At 48.6% G+C, this 21,028-nt stretch overlaps 1 protein-coding gene across 1 annotated transcript in view; it reads left to right on the plus strand.

The window, feature by feature from the left end:
- The first annotated feature begins 2,537 nt into the window (after positions 1–2,537).
- Positions 2,538–21,028, plus strand: part of RETREG1 (reticulophagy regulator 1) — a 131,742-nt gene continuing 113,251 nt past the window's right edge. Inside the window, exon 1 of the mRNA XM_049769020.1 lies at positions 2,538–2,797. Within this exon, the coding sequence (XP_049624977.1) occupies positions 2,538–2,797 (260 nt within the window). The remainder of the gene's footprint in view (positions 2,798–21,028) is intronic.

The raw sequence follows: 21,028 nt of genomic DNA on the forward strand, positions 1-21,028 counted from the left end.
ACAACCGAGAAACTTGATGTTACAAACTTTTTAAAAGTCGCTAGAAATAAAGCACCAGGTGAAGGGAATTCACATCAGGGTCCTTCCAGATTTCAGACTTAATCCAGTTGGTAGATCTGATTCCCCCCCCCCCATATAATCTGAGAGCCATCAATCCCTGATCAGTCCTGAAGAATCCATCGATTGACCATCCTCATCAATCACTCAGCTTTCCTTTCCGCTGGTGACCCAGAACTATTCCGAGCTCTCTGCCAGGAATGTGCTTGTCTGTGCTCAAGTGGTGTCACGGTTCGAACCAGGGGTGGCCATGAGCAAGGGGAGAGTTTTTTGTTTTTGTTTGTTTTGTTTTGTTTTGTTTTGGGCCACATCCAGTGATGCTCAGGGGTTACTCCTGGCTATGCGCTCAGAAATCGCTCCTGGCTTGGGGACCATATGGGACCTCGGGATCAAACCTCGATCCGTCCTAGGCTAGCACAGGCATGACATACGCCTTACTGCTTGCGCCACCGCTTCTGCTTACTTAACTTACTTACTCTGTGCTCCCTGGCTAGCACGAAGGAGGCTGCAGAAAGCCCTGGAGTGATCCAGGAAGGGTTCGGAGAAGCAAGTCACCCTGACAGAAAAACAGGGGCCGGGCGGTGGCGCTGGAGGTAAGGTGCCTGCCTTGCCTGCGCTAGCCTAGGACGGACCGCGGTTCGATCCCCCGGCGTCCCATATGGTCCCCCAAGAAGCCAGGAGCAACTTCTGAGCGCATAGCCAGAAGTAACCCCTGAGCGTCACAGGGTGTGGCCCAAAAACAAACAAAAAAAAAAAAAAAAAAGAAAGAAAGAAAAACGGACACTCCTGCAAAACAGAGCACACGGATTTTCTTTCTTAAGTACCACAGTGATGTGAACACGCACAGTGACCACCCAGATGTGCCTTGGAACATTCCCCAGAGATGCCCTTGAGGCCCCAGGCTCTAACTGCTATGAGAGGGAGTCCCAACAATGGGGTGGGGAAGCAGGCTGGGGGCCAGAGATGAAGACAGAGGGGCCAGAGGAATAGCACAGACATGCGGCCAATCTGGGCCGGACCTGGGTTTGATCCCGACATGTGGTCGGGGTCCCCCCAGTCGTCCCCCGAGTCTGCCAGGGGCGATTTCTGAGCACAGAGCCAGGAGTAACCCCTGAGCACTGCTGTGTGTGACCCAAAAACCAACCAACCAAACAAACAAACAAAATAAGGAGACAGGCAGGCAGGCAGTCATACAGGCAGACTAGGCACTAGCCCAGGCACTAGGTGTCTGTCGGGTAGTGGACCCCTCTGGGTATGTGGGTGAGGAGGGGCATATATTTTTGCTCTAGAGAATTTCAAGAAGAAAACAAGAGGATTGAAGATCTAAAGACCAAGAAGCGCTAGCTGTAAACTGCAGCGATTAAGTGAACTCAGGGCAGCCGGTCCGCTGGTCCCGCCCCACAACCCACTGGCTACCGGAGCACAGGGCCTCCGAGGTCACCGCTCCTCCGCCTTCCCCCTGTCCCGATTCAGGCCGTGCCACCGAGCCCAGAGGGCTTCGAGGGAAGGCACCTTTGGCCCCGTGACCTGGCCAAAGCTTGGAGCAGGTGTGTGAGGCCACCAAAAGGCACCTGGACTGCGGGGGATGCGCCTGGCCTTGGGGAGGCAGCCGGGAGAGGAAATGAGGGGGGCCCAGTGCTTCATCAAGGGTTCCTATGCTTCTTAGACTTCCTCTGCACCCCAACATTGACATCCCGTTCTTGTCAGAGTCCTCAAGACCTCTCCGCTCTGCAGGCGGTTCCTGAGGAACCGGGATCTGGGAGGAAACTGGGGTGGCAGAAGGGTCACTCGGTGGGTGTGAAATCAGCCTGGAAAGGGGCGCACCCCCAAACCCCAAAGGATGGGGAACACTGGGGTGGCAGAAGGGTCACTCGGTGAGGGTGAAATCAGCCGGGAAAGGGGCGCACCCCCAAACCCTAAAGGAGGGGAACACTGGGGTGGCGGAAGGGTCACTCAGGGGGTGAAGTCAACCAGAAAAAGGGGCGCACCACAAAACCCCAAAGGACGGGGAAAACCGGGGTGCAGAAGGGTCATCGGTGGGGGTGAGATCAGCCGGGAAAGGGGCGCACCCCAAAACCCCGAAGGACGGGGAAAACCGGGGTGCAGAAGGGTTACTCGGTAGGGGTGAAATCAGCCAGAAAAAGGGGCGCCTCCCAAACACCCCCCAAAACGGGGCGAGCTGCAGCTGGAGCAAACCAAGCTGTGCCTCTGCTCGCTCCTACACAGAGGGAAAACTTTGGGGGTGTGTGTGTCCTGGTCCCCAGCCGCGATGCGCGCCTCCCGGGACTCCGCCCCATGCGCGCATCCCGGGGCGGCCGGCTCCACCCCTGCGCGCCCCCGGCCGCACCCCACTGGCCCTGGGGGCGCCCCCGCCGCCGCCGCCCGGCCTTGACGTCACAGGAGCCCGGTGCGCGCCCCGCCGCCACCCGGGTGCGCGCGTCACCGTGCCAGCGCCAGCGACTGTGCCAGCGCCGCGGAAGATGGCGAGCCCGGTGCCCGCCGTGCCCGCCGCGCCCGACGCGCCTGGATGCCCCGAGCCGCCGCCCCGGGCGCCCCCCGAGGAGCCGCCGCAGCCCCCGGGGCGGCAGGTGGAGACGTTTGCGCGCGCGGTGGCCGCCGCGGCGACCTGGCTGCTGGCGGAGCCGCTGCAGTGCCTGGGCGGCCGCGCCGATGAGCTGCTGAGCTGGGAAAGGCCGTGGCGCAGCCTGCTCGGCTTCCTGGGGGCCAACCTGCTGTTCTGGTGAGACTTGGAGTGGTGGTGGTGGTGGTGGTGGTGGTGGGAAGGAAAACCTCCTGGCCACCTAGGGCGCGCGCGCTCCCGGGGATGCGGCTGGAAGGGTCGGGGTGCAACCCAGACGCGCAGGACGCAGTGCTCTGCCTCCGAGCCCCACTTTTGCAGAGCTGGCCACAGGTAGCTAGAGAGATAGACAAGCGCTGGCAATCTTCTGCTGCAGCCTAGCTGCGTCCTCCACCCTGGGGAAGCATTCCCCGGGGTGTGCGCATCCAGGGTTGGAGTGGGGGTGTGCACAGCCTGTGCAAAACTCGGGCCTTTGGCTTTGGAACTGTCTCTCTGCTTCCTGAGAGTGCCCTGGACCGACCCACCAACTAACTTGACCTCACCCGGGTTCGTGGCCCCCGGCAGCTAGCAGCCAGTCAGGCTTCTGGGGCATCAGCCTCCTGCGCCAGCCACCCGAGACGCGATGAGACGGGCTAGCCGGTGGCTTGTTTTTTCCATCCCCAAAGGGAAGGCTCAGGGTGACTCGGCTTCCTCCCCCCGCCCGTGGGAAGCCTCTGAGACAAACAGGTGGTTTGTGTGCATCCCTCGGGCCTCTACCTGGGTGTGCCCAGACCGGAAAATAAATCGTATTTTTAGGCCACTACAGAAGAGAGGCAGAAACTTGGGTTTGCAGGTCCCCCCCTCCGCCCCTCAGCAACAGGTTAGGTTAGGCCCTGACCCTCCTCCCTTCGGGTCCTGGGGAGCTTCTCTGGCCCTTTCGCTGGAGGAAGCTACTTGTCAACCAACTGTTGCCCTGGAGGAGATTGGGGAGGGGGGGCGGAGACTGGCCTTTGTTTGCAACCGTGCTAGTTGGCGTTCTGTACAAAATCTGTACAAAATCAACAGAAAAACTTCTGCAAGTGATCCCCGACTTTGCAGACTCATCTTGTGCGCCGTCCAAGTTGGAAAATCGAGGTGTGTTTTTGCACCGCTAGAGTGTCCTGCAGGGTCTGTCCGAGACCTGGTGTCCTCCTAAAGGGAGCTGTTTCTTAGCAGGGCCCTTGAAAATGTCTTGAGGAGGAACATGGGGTTCTTGGACCCTTTGTGTTTCTTTTGGTTTTGTCTTTTTTTTTTTAATTGTTCTATGAAGTATTCAGATAAGAAAAGAAGATTGTGGATAGGTAGACTAGGCTGGACGCTCATTTTTCCATCGTGGTTTATTTGTTTGTTTGGTCTGTCTTCTTGTAGTTTGCTTATTTGACTCATTTTTTTCCAGTGTGGATTTTTTTCCGGGTGGGGGGTTGTTTTGTTTGGCTTGGTTTGGTGTCCAGATAGACACAAACCCACTGTCTTAAACTCCTTAGCACCCCTCACTCAGCCCCTTACTTAAGTGAACGTTTAGTTCCGTGGGACTAAGGAAATACAGTCTACAGGCAAAACGTTTCAAGGTACAAAAGGATAAACATTTAGACCATCTCTTTCCCAGGCATGTCTCTGTCTCCCTAGTTTCTTCCCAACCCAGACCTATGTTACCAGTTGCCCATGTATCTCTTTCCACACTGCATATTTAACAAATACACAATCTTCTTTCCAAACTGTGGAATCCTAGCTGGGCAGTTCCTTTTCGGAGTGTATCTTGGCCATCACTCCCTGTTCTTTTTCAGCAGCGAAGAATTAATTCCATTGTACAGGACCACAAACTCCTTATTTATTATTTTTATTTATTTATGTTGGTTTTGGGGCCACACCCAGTGATGCTCAGGGGTTACTCCTGGCTCTGTACTCCTGGCAGGCTTGGGGGACCACATGGGATGCTAGGGATTGAAACCAGGTAGGCTGTGTGCAAGGCAAACACCCTACTCACTGTGCTATCATTCTGGCCCCATAACTCTTTATTTTAACCTTTTTTTTTTGGTTTTTGGGTCACACCCAGCAGTGTTCAGGGGTTACTCCTGGCTCTGTACTCCTGGCGGGCTTGGGGGACCACATGGGGTGCTAGGGATTGAAACCAGGTAGACTGGGCCTGGAGAGATAGAACAGCGGCGTTTGCCTTGCAAGCAGCCGATCCAGGACCAAAGGTGGTTGGTTCGAATCCCGGTGTCCCATATGGTCCCCCGTGCCTGCCAGGAGCTATTTCTGAGCAGACAGCCAGGAGTAACCCCTGAGCAACTCAGGGTTTTTTTGGCCCCCAAAAAACCAAAAAAAAAAAAAAAAAAAGAAACCAGGTAGACTGCATGCAAGGCAAACATACTACCCACTGTGCTATCATTCTGGCCCCATAACTCTTCATTTTAACCTTTTGTTTTGTTTTGTTTTGTTTTGGTTTGGTTTGGTTTTTGGGTCACACCTGGCAGCACTCAGGGATTACTCCTGGCTCTACGCTCAGAAACCATTACTGACAGGGTCAGGGGACCATATGGGATGCTGGGATTCGAACCACCATCCTTCTACATACAAGACACAGGCCCTATCTCCATGCTATCTCTCTGGCCCCTATTTTAACCTTAAAGTCTTCTGATACACCAAGTACTCCCAAACTTTCACCATCTCAGAATTAGAACGAGTAATCTCAGCCCATCCATTCTTTTTTTTGTTTTGTTTTGTTTTTTTTGGGTCACACCCGGCAGTGCTCAGGGGTTACTCCTGGCTCTACGCTCAGAAATTGCTCCTGGCAGGCTCAGGGGACCATATGGGACACCGGGATTTGAACCACTGACCTTCTTTATGAGAGGCAAACGCCTTACCTCCATGCTATATCTCCAGCACCCCCCTCCCTTTTTTTTTTAACAGAAGTTTTACATAATTTCTTTTTGAGGAGAGATTTGGGCTCACCTACCTGTGTTGAAGATGTACTCCTGACTCAGGAAATATAATATATTTTGGAGTGCTCAGGGCATCATAGGTAGTTCTGGGGGTTGATTTTGGGTTGGCTGCATGCAAGGCAAGCACTTTACCCACTGTACTATTAGGCCGGCCCCAGGTGTTTGTATAATTTCTCTGGAATCAATTCCTAGAAGTGAAGTTGTTAAATCAGAGGGAATAGACACCAATAATTTTGAAGAGTAGCACCTTATTGAGCTAGGTGTGTGGCTTTTTGTGTCTTTTCAGACAGTATTATATCAACTTTTGGATCTTGCAAACCTGGTAAGTTAAGAAAGGCATTTTGGTTTCCCTCTTATTAGAATTCCTCTAAGCTGGAACATTTTCCTCTTATCTTTCAGCACCCTTACAATGACCTTTGCATTGCCCGTTTATTAATATATTTGTTTTTCTTTTTTGGGGGGTTGAGTACTGGCCTTTTTTCTTTTACTATTGATTTGTAGGAACTCTTGATAGTAAGCCATTAGCTATATCTCTGTAACAAGAGTTTCTGGGATAAATTCTTAATAACATACTGAGAAAAATGACTCTTACATAAGGTGTTAGTAAGGTATATTTGGTATTATTCAGGAATGATGTCTTCCATCCTTATTTTAAGTTAGTTAATTTTTTTTTGACGGGGGGAACACCCAGCAGTGCTCAGAGCTCACTGACTCTGAACTTAATGATCACACCTGGCAGGGACTTAGGGCCATAAGTGGTACCCGGGACCAAACCCAGGGATCCAGTGGGTCAACTGTGTGCAAAGCAAGTGCCCTGCCTGCTCTTGTATCACTTTGGCTTCAATTTCTTATTTTTTTTGTTTCTGGCCCACACACAGTAGTGCTCAGGTTACTCCTGGCTCTGTGCTCAGAAATTACTCTTGGGGGCCAGAGCGGTGGCACATGTCTTAAGGTGCCTGCCTTGCCTGCTAGGCTAGGATGGACCTTGGTTCGATCCCCCCAGTCCCATATAGTGCCCCAAGCCAGCGGCAATTTCTGAACATATAGCCAGGAGTAACCCTGAATGTCACCGGGTGTGGCCCAAAAACCAAAAAAAAAAAAAAAAAATCAATAAAGAAAGAAAGAAAATTACTCTTAGCAGGCTCAGGGAACCATATAGGATGTGGGGATTGAACCTGGGTAGGCCGCATGCAAGACAAACACCATACCTGCTGTGCTATCACTCCAAACCAGCTTCTTAGTTTTTTATTGGGGCCTCACCCTCAGAGCCTTGAAAGTGACTCCTGACAATGGGCCTTTGTTTGATCATAGGGTATTACTGGGCCATCCAAACTGGGTTTGAACTTGCCTTGACTATGCTAAGCTTGGCTCTGCCACTTGAACTTTCCCCCACAGCCCCCATCCTTGTTCTGTTTGTCTTGTTTCCTGGGGCTACACCTAGTGGCTCTCAGTAGTTATTCCTGGCTCTGCACTCAGAACTCACTCTAGGGATCAAACCTGGGCCTGCCACATGCAAGGCAAACTCCCTACCCACTATGCTATCGCTCTAGCCCCCTGTATTGGGTATTTTAACTGATGTCATAGTTTGGTAGAGTGAAGTAAAAATGATGGAGCTAAGGGGCCGGCGAGGTGGCGCTAGAGGTAAGGTGTCTGCCTTGCAAGTGCTAGCCAAGGAAAGACCGAGGTTCAATCCCCCCGGCATCCCATATGGTCCCCCAAGCCAGGGGCAATTTCCGGGCACTTAGCCAGGAGTAACCCCTGAGCATCAAATGGGTGTGGCCTCAAAAAAAAAAAACACCAAAAAAAAAATTCTTTACGGAGAGATAGCACAGCGGCGTTTGCCTTGCAAGCAGCCGATCCAGGACCAAAGGTGGTTGGTTCGAATCCCGGTGTCCCATATGGTCTCCCATGCCTGCCAGGAGCTATTTCTGAGCAGACAGCCAGGAGTAATCCCTGAGCACTGCCGGGTGTGGCCCAAAAACCAAAAAAAAAAAAAAAAATGATGGAGCTAATGAGGTGTTTTGGAAATACTTTGAGGTAAGGGGAGAGATCCTGGTCACTCCAGTGTTGAATTTTTTGTTGTTGTATGTTTGTTTTTGCTTAGGCACTGTAGACAAAAATGTGTCTTAGTCTCGGGCAGAGTACTCGGATTAAGTTCTTGCCTTGCAGTTTACCAACTCCTTCTACCACCAGGGGTCACTCCTGAGCATAGAGCCAGGACTAGGCAGCTCCTGAGCCATGCTCAGTGTGGCCCAATTTCCTTTCCCGACCACTCCAGTGTCCAGGGACGTGTGTGTGTGTGTGTGTGTGTGTGTGTGTGTGTGTGTGTGTGTGTGTGGCCCAATTTCCTTTCCCTACCACTCCAGTGTCCAGGGACTTGTGTGTGTGTGTGTGTGTGTTCCTGATGATCAAACCAAGGACCTTACATGTACATGTACATCCATTGAGTACACCCACCCCTGAATGAAGAAGTATATTGTGGTGTATATATATTTTTTGTCTTGGGGCTACACCTGCAAGTTTTCATGACTCTGTCTGTGCTCAAGACTCATTCTCATGGGGCCAGAGAGATAGCATAGTGGAATGGTGTCCAGAACAGATGGTGACTCAAATCCCGGCATCGCATATGGTCCCCTGAGCCTGCCAGAAGTTGTTTATGAATGCAGAGCCAGGAGTAACCCCTGAGCACTGCATAGTGTGACCCAAAAACCAATAAATAAATAAATAAATAAAAGAATCATTCTCAGGAATCGGAGCAATAGCACAGAGGGAGGACATTGACTTACATGTAGGCTGACCTTGCCATGATCCTGTCATCCCTTATCATCTCGCAAGCCTGCCAGGAGTGATTTCTAAGCACAGATTCAGGAGTAACTAACCGCTGAGCACTGCTGGGTGGTGCCTAAAAACAAACAAAAAACATTAAAAAAAAAAAAAAGACAAGTAGAAGGTCTTGGCTAGAGGACTTCAGTGTTCTTTTTATCTACCTGAATGATGGCTACATGTGGTTGAGCTAAAACATTTGCACTCTGGGGCCTGAGAATTAGTACAGCAGATTAGGCCCTTGCCTTGCAAGTGGCTGACCTGGGTTCGATCACCAGTGCTGCATGGGGTCTCCTGAGCACTTCAGGAGTGATCCCAGAGCACAGAGCCAGGAGTAAGCCCTGAGAACTGGCATGTGCAGCCCAAACAACAACAGCAAAAATCCTCTGAGTATGGATATACATATGTACACATTCTTCCCTGTATGTGATGAAAAAATTCTAAAATCCAAACAACTCTTTTAAAATAATGTTCTTGGGGCCAGGGTGATAACACAGCAGGTAGGGTATTTGCCTTACACATTGCTGGTCCGGGTTCAATCCCCAGGTCCTCCCAGCCTGCCAGGAGTGATCTCAAAGCACAGAGCCAGGAATAACCCTGAGGTATGGCTCCAAAACAAAACAAGACAAAACAAACAAAAATATATATTAAATATTCTTCCAAAAATATCTGTTCCAGGGGCCGGGTAGGTGGCGCTGGAGGTAAGGTGTCTGCCTTGCAAGCGCTAGGCAAGGAAGGACCACAGTTTGATCCCCTGGTGTCCCATATGGTCCCCCCAAGCCAGGGGCAATTTCTGAGCACTTAGCCAGGAGTAACCCCTGAGCATCAATCGGGTGTGGCCGAAACCCCCCCCCAAAAGAAAAAATATTAGATAAAAATATCTTCTCCATTTTTAGAATGGAACCATAGCACAGTGGGTAGGATATTTGCCTTTTATGCAGCCAAGCAGGGTTTGATCCCCAGCATCCCATATAGTCCCCCGAGCACTGCCAGAAATGACCTCTGAGCACAGAGTCAGGAGTAACCCTTGAGCACCGCCACCAGGTGTGACCCATAAAACAAAACCCAAACCAAACCAAACAAAAATGTCTGCTCTAGAGGCAGGTAGGGGAGAGGTCAGGGGGAAGGGAGGAAGGGAGGGAAGCTGAAGACATTGGTAGCAGGAGTATACACTGGTGAAGAGTGTTGGACATTGTATGACTGAAACTCAACAACTTTGGAACTGTGGGGAAAAAAAACAACTTTATTATGAACAACTTTGTAACTGCAGTGTTTAAATAAAGTAATTATATACATATATATAAACTCTTCCCTCAGTGCTTATGGGAGTGGGTCAGTCTGCATGTAGGACTTCCAGGCCCTGAAGTAGAGCAAGCAGACAGTCCCTCTTTCAGGCCACTGCGTGTTTCCATTTCTCTCAGCCCAGCAAGAATGTGGGTTTTAAATCTTAACTGTAAATTTCAGCTATTTGAAGAAAAAATAAAATAGCTGATGCCACCTATAGTTCAAAAGTTTAGCATGAAGAAAGAGTCAACAGTGGGACAACCTCTTTCCCACGCCTGCCCCAGGCTTCTCACCTCCCTTCCAGACACAACCAGTCCCACCAGTTTTAAGCACAACATGACACTGGAGGAACCTAGGGAGACAGACCAGTGGGCTTTGTTTCTAACATAGGAACTACTTGGGGCTGAAATGATAGCACAGCAGGGAAGGCATTGCATGCAGCTGACCTAGGTTCCATCCCAGGCATCCCATATGGTCCCCCCAGCCACTGCCAGGAATAAGCCCTGAGCATTGTTGGGTGTGGCTCCAAAAGCAAAAAGCAAAGAACAAGAACAAAAAAAGAGAAGAAACTATTAGATTTCTGAGCAGTAATATAGCAGGTAGGGGTTTACCTTACACATAACTGACCTGTGTTCGATCCCTGACATCCCCTAAAGTCCCTTGAGCACTGCCAGGAGTGATTTCTGATCATAGAGCCAGGGTAAGCTCGGAACATTGCTGGGTGAGGCCCAAGATCAAATAAACAAACAATAAAAATAGGAACTATTCACTGAGGACCCTTCAAAGACTTAAGACCCGTCAAGTGTATTCACTCAGGAGGCCACAAGAGTCATCATTCTATCATTCCAGACGAATTCCTTGAGTTCCTCTACAGTCAACACCCGCTTCTAGGAAGGGGCCCACTTGTCATCAGTGAGATAAGACTTATACGCCTGTGCCCCACTTTCCCTCAGTGACACCAATTTCTCGCTCCTTGTGCCCTATTCATTCCTCTGGCGTGTTTTGGCTCGTCGTTCTTTCTTGTTGTTGAGTGGGTCAGCCACACCTGCACCGTCCACTTGCTGGTAGGTGTTTGCTTGAACCCTGTCCTGACCTGGTGGCAATCAGGAAAGACACCTGGTAGTGGGAACATGTGGGCATCAGTCTTGCATGCAGTGGGCGTTTGTAGCAGGGTGGCAGACTAACCATGACGCCGAGGGACTCTAGAACCTCAGATAGGCGAGGGGGGCAGCGTATGTCCCTCTCCACTGGGCACAAGTGAAATACACTCATTTGTGATGGCGTCTACACTGGACCCTACAGCAAAGTTATCGAGGGACCACATCCCAATAAACCCCCCAAGGAACGACACAACAGGCTACTTGAGTAATCGGGGTGCAAGAGTGATGTGCCTGAGGGCACTACCCAGATTTATCGTTGGCAGGAATCTTTGCACCTCAGACTGGGCATCTGTGCCCTGGAAATGCCTGCTGGGCCCACTGGAAGGCCTTTGCATGCTGCCCCCTAGAGGGAGTTTAGAGGTTGCACAATCATTCCTGGTTAGGTGAACCAGTCTAGGGTGTCCTGCTCTGAGCCCTGTGGGCCATTCCTGGCATCCTTGCTCAACACTAGTGACCCGAGTTCTTGTTTGTTAGAGATGCAGACAAACAAACGAAGGTGGAAATGAGCACAGAAACAGAAATGGAGGAGCCCCCTCCAGCCCTGTACAGTGATATCACTGCCACCATCTACAGAGATGGTCCCCCAGGGAACAACTCTAAAAGTCACAACACTAACCGAGGACCAATGGAATCAAATCCTGAGAGTCATCCATTCATAAAGGGCAGGTTTGGGGGTGGGGTTGGAGAAAAAAAAACACATAAAGGGATGTAGACATAGGGTGTCACCCTGTACCTGCCCAAACAGAATCCCCAGGGATGCAGTTGGCTTAGCTGGAGCTTGTCTGTCTTCCCACTTGAACTGGTCCACACTAGGGTGCAGCATTGGAGGTTCCAGAGTCCCACTGGCATAGGGTGATACTCTCCTTCAGAGGTACTTTTTTTGTCAACTTAGCTCGGCCCACCTTGGGGATAGCTCTGGGAGTGTCCAAGACCCTGAAAGTCCTGGGGTGGGGGGGGCGACTGTGATATGATATTCTCTCTTTTCTGTCCTCCACAGTTGTGAGCGACCGAGCACCCACATGTTTAATGGAACTCTGAATGGATTTTCCACCGTCTGATTCAAGCCACAAAAAGTTTGCATAGCCCTGAGCCAAAAGAACCCTGCAAATAAATTTAGCTCACCACAGAGAATCTGGCTTAACTAGATTCCTTAAATCTTTCCATGGAACCTGTTTTTTTGTAAGGTTTAAACTGTAAGATCTATTAAGGATTTGCTTCCCCTCCCCCCATCCTGCCAGGTTCCTCCTTATCCTTCCCGCCATCAAAATGTGTCTGCTCCCATTGGTTAAAATCGTTGTACCTGTACAAATCTGATTGGTTTAAGTTTCAATCCTATGTTTTTGCTCCTCCCACTGAAGCAGGGCATAAAAACTCTGCTTGCTCCCTCAATAAACCTCTTGACAGGAACTCAGCTTGAGCGTTTTATTAACTTCTACAGCTTAATTTTCTAGGTGTTCACAAAAGAGCTTAACACTTGCGAATTATTTGTATTCGCCTTCCACCTTCTGTCCTGGTTGAGAGAAAGCTGCTGGCCGGAAATCTCTCCCATTAAAGGGCAGAAGCAGAGACGAGTGCACACAGTCTTTAGAAGGCCGCAATATTCTTTTCTTTTCTTTTCTTTTCTTTTCTTTTCTTTTCTTTTCTTTTCTTTTCTTTTCTTTTCTTTTCTCTCTCTCTCTCTCTCCCTCCCTCCCTCCCTCCCTCCCTCCCTCCCTCCCTCCCTCCCTCCCTCCCTCCTTCCTTCCTTCCTTCCTTCCTTCCTTCCTTCCTTCCTTCCTTCCTTCCTTCCTTCCTTCCTTCCTTCCTTCCTTCCTTCCTTCCTTCCTTCCTTCCTTCCGCCACATCCTGCAGCACTCAGGCGTCACTCCTGGCTCTGCCCTCAGAAATTACTGAGCCCTGGGGCCGGAGCAATGGTGCAGCGGTAGTGTAGGGTGTTTGCCTTGCACGCAGCTGACCCAGGATGAATTATGGTTCGATCCCCCAACATCCCATATGGTCCCCAAGCAAGGAGTGATTTCTTAGCGCATAGCCAGGAGTAACCCCTGAGTGTCACTGGGTGTGCCTCCCCAAAGAAAAGTCGCTGAGGCCTGGCAGGCTCAGTGGACTACATGGGATGACAGAAATCAAACCCAGGTCCATCCTGGGTAGGCTCTGTGCAAGGCAAATGCCCTACTGCTGTGCTATCACTCCGGCCTAATATTCTCTTCTATTTTTTATTGGGGGCATGTTTTTTGTTGTTATTGCTTTTTGGCCACACCCTGTGATGCTCAGGGGTTACTTCTGGCTATGTACTCAGAAATTGCTCCTGGCTTGGGGGACCATATGGGATGCCAGGGATTGGACCCAGGTCCATCCTGCGTCAGCAGTGTGCAAGGCAAATGCCCTTCCACTGTGTTATTGTTTTGGCCCCTATTCTCTTCTTTCTAATCCCACCACTAATGGAATATTCCCACCACCAGTTTCCCAACCTCTCTGAAGTCTGAATGAATATTTTACTGAATATTGCTTGGCACACCTAAATGGTAATGGAATTATTGGAAATAAAAACTTGATTAAGAGATAATTTGTGACAACTGTCATATCTCACAGTGGGGTCATAACATCATTGTCTGAAGGTTTACTAAACTATTTATTGCTAGTAGAGTATTCTTTTCTTGGTTTGGTTTGTTGAGTTTATGTGGCTTCTATGATTATCTCACATCTAATGTGGTGTTTACCTACTGGGATGTCAATATTAAAATTATGGGGGTGTCACATGATTGCTTATGTGGCTGCATATTCCAGGGCTTTGAGGCTATGGAGCTGGATGACTGTAGAAAATCAGCCCTTAGGATGGGCTTGGATGGTGGAGACCTTTGTCCTTAGGCCCCAGCCACGTGGCTCCATCCTCCATTAACCGGCAGGTCATCATCTTCAGGTGGTCTCGGTGGGAATCAGACTCACTCAGACAGGCTTCCAGAGAGATAACATCTTTATTGCCCTGGCCAACATCGGTGTGGCCTATATCATAAACCTATTTAAGCATTGGCCATTCTTAGCTAGCCCTGCATCTTACTTCTTTCATCCATGTCACCTCCAACCTCCATCCTGGCAAAGACCCCAATTCCCTCCGTCAAAGGCCTTATCTAACCTTCCAAAGACCCCTCCCAGGAATGGGCGGGGTCTTGCAGGTAAGATCAAGTTGCACAGTAAGAATGGGGGGATGGGGCCACAGATGAATCCGTTCTTTTGTTTTGTTTTGTTTTTTGTTTTTTTTGGGTCACACCTGGCAGCGCATAGGGGTTCCTCCTGGTTCCACACTCAGAAATCACTCCTGGCAGCCTCGGGGGACCTTACCTCCATGCTATCTCTCTGCCCCCCTTTTTTATCTTTTTTTAAACACCTTGATTACAAACATGATTGTGGTTGGGTTCCAGTCATGTAAAGAACACCCCCCTTCACCAGTGCAAGATTTCCATCACCAATGTCCCAAATCTCCCTCTACCTCGTCCCACTCCCACCTGTAATCTAGACAGGCTTTCCACTTCCCTCATTCATTCACATTGTTATGATAGTTCTCAGTGTAGTTATTTCTCTAACTGCACTCACCACTCTTTGTGGTGAACTTCATGTCTTGAGCTGGAACTTCCAGCCCTCCTTTCTTTTGTCTCTGAAAATTATTGCAAGAATGTCTTTCATTTTTCTTTTTTTTTTTGGGGGGGGGGGTCACACCTGGCAATGCTCAGGGGTTATTCTGGCTCTACGCTCAGAAATCACCCCCCGCAGGCTCGAGGGACCATATGGATTGCCGGGATTTGAACCAGCGACCTTCCGCATGCAAGGCAAATGCCTTACCGCTGTGCTATCTCTCCGGCCCCGTCTTTCATTTTTCTTAAAACCCATAGATGAGTGAGACTATTCTGCGTCTATCTCCCTCTGACTTATTTCACTCAGCATAATAGATTCCATGTACATCCATGTATAGGAAAATTTCATGACTTCATCTCTCCTGACAGCAGCATAATATTCCATTGTGTATATGTACTACAGTTTCTTTAGCCATTCATCTGTTGATGGGCATCTTGGTTGTTTCCAGAGTCTGGCTATTGTAAATTGTGCTGCAATGAATATAGGTGTAAGGAAGGAATTTTTGTATTTTACCTTGGTTCCTTGGGTATATTCCTAGGTGTGGTATAGCTGGATCATATGGGAGTTCAATTTCCATTTTTTGGAGGAATCTCCATAAAGGTTGGACTAGACGGCATTCCCACCAGCAGTGGATAAGAGTTCATTTTTCTCCACATCACTGCCAGCACTGATTGTTCTCATTTTTTGTGATGTGTGCCACTCTCTGTGGTGCGAGATGGTACCTCATAGTTGTTTGATTTGCAGCTCCCTGGTGATTAGTGATGTGGACCAATTTTTCTTTTCTTTCTTTTTCTTTTTTTTTTTTTTTTTGTGTGTGGTTTTTGGGTCACACCCGGCAGTGCTCAGGGGTTACTCCTGGCTCCATGCTCAGAAATTGCTCCTGGCAGGCATGGGGGACCATATGGGACGCCGGGATTTGAACCGATGACCTCCTGCATGAAAGGCAAACGCCTTACCTCCATGCTATCTCTCCGGCCCCACATTTTTTCATGTGTCTTTTGGTCATTTGTATTTCTTCTTTATCAAAGTGTCTGTTTATTTCTTCTCCCCATTTTTTCTTTTCCTTTTTTTTTGGGGGGGGGCCCGCACCTGGTGATGCTCAGGTGTTACTCCTGGCTATGCGCTCAGAAGTCGCTCCTGGCTTGGGGGACCATATGGGACACTGGGGGATCAAACTGCGGTCCATCCTAGGCTAGCGAGACACCTTACCTCTAGCGCCACCACGCCGGCCCCACTTCTCCCCATTTTTTGATGGGATTAGTTGTTTTTTTCTTGTAAAGTGCCTTGTATATTTTGGATATTAGCCCCTTATCTGATGGGTATTGGGTGAATAGTTTCTCCCACTCAGTGGGTGGCTCTTGTATTCTGGGCACTATTTCCTTTGAGGTGTAGATTCTCAGTTTAATATATTCCCATCTGTTAATCTCTGCTTTCACTTGTTTGAAGAGTGCAGTTTCCTCCTTGAAGATGCCTTTAGTCTCAATGTCATGGAGTGTTTTACCTACATGTCGTTCTGTATACCTTATGGTATCAGATCTGATATCAAGGTCTTTAATCCATTTGGATTTTACCTTTGTACATGATGTTAGCTGGGGGTCTAAGTTCACTTTTTTTTTCAAGTGGCTAGTCACTTGTGCCAACACCACTTGTTGAAGAGGCTTTCCTTGCTCCATTTAGGATTTCTTGTTCCTTTATCAAAAATTAGGTGATTGTATGTCTGGGGAACATTATCTGAGTACTCAAGCCTATTCCACTGATCTGAGAGTCTCTTCTTATTCCAATACCATGCTGTTTTGATAACTATTGCTCTGTAATACAGTTTAGAGTTGGGGAAAGTAATGCCTCCCATATTCCTTTACCCAAGAATTGCTTTAGCTATTCTAGGGTGTTTAGTGTTCCAAATGAATTTCAAAAGTGTTTGGTCCACTTCTTTGAAGAATGTCATGGGTATTCTTAGAGGGATTGCATTAAATCTGTATAATGCTTTGGGAAATATTGCCATTTTAATGATGTTAATCCTGCCAATCCATGAGCAGGGTATGTGTTTCCATTTCCGTGTGTCCTCTTTTATTTCTTGGAGCAGGGTTTTATAGTTTTCTTTGTATAGGTCCTTCATGTCTTTGGTCAAGTTGACTCCAAGATATTTGAGTTTGTGTGTCACTAATATGAATGGGGTTGTTTTCTTAATGTTCATTTCTTCCCTATCATTATTAGTGTATAAAAAGGCCATTGATTTTTGTGTGTTAATTTTGTACCCTGCCACATTGCTATATGCAACTATTGTTTCTAGAAGCTTTTTGGTAGAGTCCTTAGGGTTTTCTAAGTATAATATCATGTCATCTGCAAACAGTGAGAGCTTGACTTCTTCCTTTCCTATCTGGATGCCCTTGGTATCTTTTTCTTGCCTAATCGCTATCAAAAGTACTTCCAGTACTATGTTGAATAGGAGTGGTGAGAGCGGACAGCCTTGTCTTGTACCAGAATTTAGAGGGAAGGCTTTTAGCTTTTCTCCATTGAGGATAATACTTGCCATTGACTTCTAGTAGATGGCCTTAACTATAATGAGAAAGGTTCCTTTTATTCCCATCTTGCTGAGAGTTTTGATCAAGAATGGGTGTTGGACCTTATCAAATGCTTTCTCTGAGCCTATTGATATGATCATGTGATTTTCATTTTTCTTGTTGTTGATGCTGTGTATTCTGTTGATAGATTTACGTATGTTAAACCATCCTTGCATTCCTGGGATGAAACCTACTTGATCGTAGTGAATGATCTTCTTGATGAAGCATTGGATCCTGTTTGCCAGAATTTTGTTGAGGATCTTTGCATCTGAGTTCATCAGGGATATTGGTCTGTAATTTTCTTTTTTGGCAACATCTCTGTCTGGTTTTGGCATCAAGGTGATGTTGGCATCATAAAAGCTTTTGGAAGTGTTCCTGTTTTTTTCAATTTCATGAAAGAGCATGACTCCGTTCTTGAGGTGATAACTTACCCTCTACTTTCTTTTGCTCCAGGCTTGCCTTCTTTCATTTCATCCTTCATGACTATTTCCTGAATTCAATTAAATGAGGTGTATTATTGTTACTGGGAACACAGGGTGACTAAAACACTTTCCAGTACCCAGAGAGAGAAAAACATTAGTGTAAGATAAGACCCAGCTATTAACCCAAAACAAAGGCATTCCCCCAATTTCCTCTTTCCTTTTCACCTATCCTTTTGATATGTAAAAGTTTACCTGGATCTTGCTCCACCAAATGGTTTTTTTCTTTGGTGGGTGGGGGGGCACACTCAGTGGTACTCAGAGGTTACTTTTAGCTCTGCACTCAGAAATTATTCCTGGCATCTTAGGGGACCACATGGGATGCCGGGGATCGAACTGGGGTATGACCTGGCTTGGCAGCATGCAAGGTAAATGCCCTACCACTGGGCTACCACTCCAGCCCCTCCACCAGTTATGATGTGTGGGGTGATTTCACAACATGGGGACTTATTTTACAACTGGTGCCCAAACAGGGACTTCCAGTGCAAGCCTTTTGCTTCTAGCACTGACACCAGCAAGCAGATCTCTCAGTAGTGGAAAACTGAAACAGCTCAAGCTGTTTCTCCCTGAGCCCTGGGGGCTTTACTGGCAACCCAAAGATCACACCCTGGGTGGAGAAAAGGTAGGGTAAGGCAGCAATCCAAAAGGTGCTTTAGGCTAGTGGTAGGGTGTTTGCCTTGCATGCTGCTGGATCCTGCAGAGCAAGAAGTAGTCTCTGAGCACTGCCAGATATCGCCTAAAAACAAACAAACAAAAACAATCCTAAAAAACCAAAAGATACTCCAATCCAAAGGTGCTTCTATCCAATGAGTGACAAGCGTCAGCAAAGAAGAAATATCTTTATTAGAATGGAAACTGATTGATCCAACATATTAGTAAGCAAATCATTGTAGTACCATGCAAGTGTTCAATGGCACAGAAGAACCAGTCATGTTCCATGAGCTATGAATAATGAGGCAGGCAGGAGCTGGGATGAACAGTTCATAAAAATGTACAAAACCAAATATGTTTCATTTATTCATAATGTTTCTATATTATGTGCTCAAGAACTTATAGAAGCAAGATGGGGTTTTAACCAGAAGATTTTAACTAGAGAGTGAGAAAGGCAGAGAATGAGGTGTGTGGGGAGTTATATGTGCCTTGGAGGGAGGAGAAAGTGAAGCCCTGGACCATCTGTGGAGGATGCTGGTGGGCTGTGCTAAGGAAGCCAGAGCCTGGGCCCGGAGAGATAGCACAGTGGCATTTGCCTTGCAAACAGCCGATCCAGGACCAAAGGTGATTGGTTCGAATCCTGGTGTCCCATACGGTCCCCCGTGCCTGCCAGGAGCTATTTCTGAGCAGACAGCCAGGAGTAACTCCTGAGCACCGCTGGGTGTGGCCTCCCCCCCCCCCGAAAAAAAAGGAAGACAGAGCCAATCAGAAGTCTCTATCACCCACATCCCATCCTTTTAGCTCCCTCTGTCAAGACCCCCCACAAATTCACTGCAAACTGTTGTGTACATTAAGGTAGAGACTGTCCCAGTGCTAAGAGAGTTGATAGTGGGCAAAAAACAACAGATACTGGAAGTCCAGAAGGATAGCACAGCAGGGAGGGCACTTGCCTTTCACGTAGCTGGCTCAGGTTTGATCCCTGGCATCCCATACGGTCCCCAAACCTGCCAGGAATGATTCCTAAGCACAGAGTCAGGAGGAAAACCCTGAGCATCATAGGTGCCCCTCTCTCTCTCTCTCTCTCTCTCTCTCTCTCTCTCTCTCTCTCTCTCTCTCTCTCTCTCTCTCTCTCTCTCTCTCTCTCTCTCTCTCTCTCTCACACACACACATACACACACCCCACCACCAACACACACACCCCCCACCACCAACACACACACACACACACACCACCACCAACAACCAAACAACCCAAAGCAAAAAGAAACAAATATTGCAATATTCTAGATATGTTGATAACTCTGATTTTTAATTCAAATCAATAGTAATTCTTGCATGTATAGCACTAATCTTTTCATTAATTAAAATTAATTTAACAAAAAAAGAAACAAAACAAAAGAAAACTGTCTGTCTTTCTTTGTGAAATTTAAAATTGATGGAAGAGAAACGATCATCAAACACAAATTGTGAATTTGCCAGGAACTTGGGGAGAAAAGGAAGCAGAGACAAGGGACACAGAGGGGCCTCTTTGGGGGAGTGGCCAATTCAGCCTCTCTGATGAGTGACCTTGAGTGGACCCCTGGAGAGCAAACTAGGGAAGGAGCCAAGCAGCTGCCTCTGCTGTGGAATGTTCCAGAACACTGTGTACAAAGGCCTTTGGTGAGAGAAGACCTGGGTGCTTGTGGAATTGCCTGGAGTCCAGTGGCCCAACTAAAAGCTTTAATTTGCAACAGAGCCAAGTTCTGCCCGGACTCCCTCCCGTGGATAGATTGGGGGTGATGAGCTGGGGGGAAGTCGAGGGCAATTCTGATGCCTTTAGGAAGTAAGGACATACAGTGGGGAGGGGAAGTGGAGAGGGATTCAGGGAGACTCAGAGGGTAAGTCGGGGACCACTGAGTGATGCTGCAGGTAGAAAAAAGGGGTGACTAAGCCCTGGAGGATCAATGAAGGATTGATTGATTGGACCCTCGACAGCTCTCTGAGATCTCAGCCAGAGGATACGAGAGGAGAGGGGGATCTGGGCTCGTGGGCCTGAATGACATTAGTTCAAACCAATACCGAAAGGGATGAACTCAGGACTGATGCTTCAGACTCAGTTGCCTGGAAGTGCCAACTGGAATGTTCTGGGACTGAAGCAGGGCACAGAGAGGAAAGCCTGGGGGTGGGTGGGTATGGAGGAAACTGACATCAAAGTAGGCACTTGGATGGAGCCCAATTGGGGGGCCAGATAGATGGCGCAGTGGGTGTAGTGCTTGCCTTGCAGGTTTTGGTCTAGTTCAACCCTCACCTTAGAGGAATTCCCTGGGTACCACTAGGATCGAGACCTGAGCTCCAAGACAGGAGCAATTCCTGAATCTTCTGTAGGCACGGGCTGGCTTCTGGCCTTGCAGAGTATCCACAGACCCGTAGGTAGAACCGAGGCGGGGGGGGGGGGGGGGGGGGGGGACCAGTGGTTTTGAGCCTTCCTGCATCTGGCTGCATTGCCCACCAATGATTGAGGACCGAGGTTCCTGGGATTTGCTGTCAGCACCCACCCACCTAGGTCCCTGCCACCTGGTCCCCTAAGTCTCTCCTTTTTCTCTCTCCTCCTTCAGCAAGCCAGTAGCTGTTTCTGGTACCCTTCTTTCATGCTGGTCTTTTGCACCCCGGAGGTGCCTTCTTGGTACATTAGAAATCCTGACGCAGGGGCCGGTGAGGTGGCGCTAGAGGTAAGGTGTCTGCCTTGCAAGCGCTAGTCAAGGAAGGACCTCGGTTCAGTGTCGTCCCCCCCCCCCCCCCCCCGCGTCCCATATGGTTCCCCCAAGCCAGGGGCAATTTCTGAGCGCTTAGCCAGGAGTAACCCCTGAGC

Source organism: Suncus etruscus, chromosome 2 (genome assembly GCF_024139225.1).
Source record: "Suncus etruscus isolate mSunEtr1 chromosome 2, mSunEtr1.pri.cur, whole genome shotgun sequence".
In the NCBI taxonomy this organism is placed as follows: domain Eukaryota; kingdom Metazoa; phylum Chordata; class Mammalia; order Eulipotyphla; family Soricidae; genus Suncus; species Suncus etruscus.